This window comes from Perca flavescens, chromosome 2 (genome assembly GCF_004354835.1).
Source record: "Perca flavescens isolate YP-PL-M2 chromosome 2, PFLA_1.0, whole genome shotgun sequence".
Taxonomy (NCBI): domain Eukaryota; kingdom Metazoa; phylum Chordata; class Actinopteri; order Perciformes; family Percidae; genus Perca; species Perca flavescens.
In genome coordinates, this window is record NC_041332.1 from 44,123,543 (window position 1) to 44,125,788 (window position 2,246).

General features: G+C 42.5%; 1 protein-coding gene across 1 annotated transcript; it reads left to right on the top strand.

Annotated features, from left to right (window-relative positions):
- Positions 1–388: 388 nt before the first annotated feature.
- Positions 389–1,616, top strand: LOC114573938 (putative nuclease HARBI1). The gene is made up of 2 exons (XM_028606181.1): positions 389–840; positions 1,294–1,616. The coding sequence occupies exons 1-2, from the start codon at positions 734–736 to the stop codon at positions 1,514–1,516; spliced, it is 330 nt and encodes a 109-aa protein (XP_028461982.1). The 5' UTR covers positions 389–733; the 3' UTR covers positions 1,517–1,616.
- Positions 1,617–2,246: the final 630 nt, after the last annotated feature.

Consider the following 2,246-nt stretch of genomic DNA (forward strand, 5'->3'; position numbering starts at 1 on the left):
AGTAACCATTTCGTAACCACATAACTAAAGACAGTATAGACATGGCGCGCCTTATACACAGATTTTACAATGAGCGGGCTTTTAGATGGGAGAAAGTTATTAGGGACAGAAGCAATCCATTGGACATATACAATGATGAGGAGCTGATAGAGAGGTTTCGATTCTGTCGGAGGGATATATATGAACTTGTTGAAGAGCTGTCACCCGACTTACAGTATGTATCGAACCACAACGCAGCATTGACACCAGCATTACAGCTGTTAATAGCGCTACGTTTTTATGCAAATGGTGCGTTTCAAAACACCATTGGAGATATGATTAATGTCCACAAATCCACCGCACGTCGGGCCATCCGCAGAGTGTCACTCGCACTGAGCTGTCGCCTTCCGCGATCTGCTCACCTCCCCACTGAGGCCGAGTCAGTGGTGATGAAACACCGATTCCGCCGGGCCTCTGGCATTCCTGGTATTGTGGGCTGCATCGATGGGACGTCCGGATCCAGGCACCATCTGGGCATGAGTATCTGTATGTCAACCGCAAGGGATACCATTCAATCAATGTGCAGATTGCTTGTGACGCCAATTATAAAATCTTTAATTTGGTGGCGAGATGGCCTGGATCTACCCATGACGCACACATCCTCCGGGAGAGTGTGTTATACCAGGATTTCGAGGCTGGAAGAGTAAACGGGCTGCTTCTCGGCGACAGTGGATACCCACTGAAACACTGGCTGATGACGCCTATAATTGCTCCGAGGACTGAGCAAGAACGACGGTATAACACCATCCACACCACCACTAGGTCACTCGTTGAGCGGTGCATCGGCGTCCTCAAGCGCAGGTAAAAACCTTTCCGCAGTGTCTGTTCCCCTATCCATGGTGCTGATGTAGTGCTGTCACTAGATCACTGAAAACTATAAACATGGGCGGCTAGCAGTTGCTTCATATTTGTTAAAATATTATATTAGATGAAAAGTGAACAGTGAATTAAAGTGAATTTCGTTTTGGATAAATTGTATCTTAATTTTAATAAATTTTTCATAAACCAATTGCCTGTATTTAATAAATAAGAAGCAAATATAGCAATATAATTCAAAACGAAAATACATAGGCTACTCTCTGATTATGTAATCCATTATGTGCATTTCTCTCTATATGCGCGTTCACTACGAATATGTCAAAATAATTAAAAAAAAGTAATATTAAATATTTAGTGGCCAAGTTTTGCTCATTTATTAATAGTAAAAAAGTGACACATTTAGGTTTTACAGTAATCATTGACTATTTTTTCTAGGTTTCATTGTCTTCATGGAGAGATGTGGATGCACTCTGAGCGACGCTGCACCGTAATAGCAGCGTGCACTGTCCTCCACAACATCTGTGTCACCAAGAGGATCCCTGTTCCTAGGCAACACCATCAGCCGGGGCCGGAGGAAGGTGTCGACCCTGTGGACCATGCAGGGCATGAAGATGTCGGTGGACGACTAGTCCGTACACGCATTATTAATGCTTTATAAATGTTAAAAATAATTCTGCCAATTATCTGCAGCTTGTAAACCATACAAATAAGCCACAAAGAAAGTCCTGTAGGTCTATAATAAACTTTTAAACTTTAAATTTTTTTTATTTGTCATTGATTCATTGTACACAATTTGCCATTAGGCTTATTTACAGAATTACAAAAGACCGCCCATCCTCTTCAGAAATAGGCGAAGATGACCTGTTTATCTGTTGTTGGAGCAACTGTATTTCTAACAATATTTTTTGTTTTTCAAGTTCCAACTTTTCCTGCTCGGTCTGTAATTTTTTTGTTTCAGTCTCCACTTTAACAATTTCCTTCTCAAGAAGTGTCTGCTGAAGATTATCCAGCCTCCTCATCCGTTTCACCGGCGGCGCACCGCTGCTGTGTTCGTGAGAACTTTGTGGAGTGACTGGGTCCTCCATCGAGTCTAAAAAATACAGATAATCTGTCATAGGCCTACTGTTATAAGACAACTACTAAAACTGTTATTCTAGGCTACTCTAATATATATACACACCTTCACAAATCACACTCTCACTTGAGTGATCGACATCCATCTCTGGAGAGACAGCAGTTTCTTCCATGTCGGTACCGCCACTTTCCGCACCGACCAAACCAATAAAAGCCGTGGAATCCTCTCCAAAGATATATACAATTATGGTACTGTACACGGAAGTTTTTGGGGGAGGACCCCCGCCGGTCGGGTGGTGTTTTTTTGCAGACAA

Excerpts from the sequence above, each read along its gene's own strand:
- LOC114573938 (XM_028606181.1), top strand. The coding sequence starts at position 734 with ATGACGCCTATAATTGCTCCGAGGACTGAGCAAGAACGACGGTATAAC. Across the intron at positions 841-1,293 it reads ATCGGCGTCCTCAAGCGCAG|GTTTCATTGTCTTCATGGAG; the intron begins GTAAAAACCTTT and ends TATTTTTTCTAG.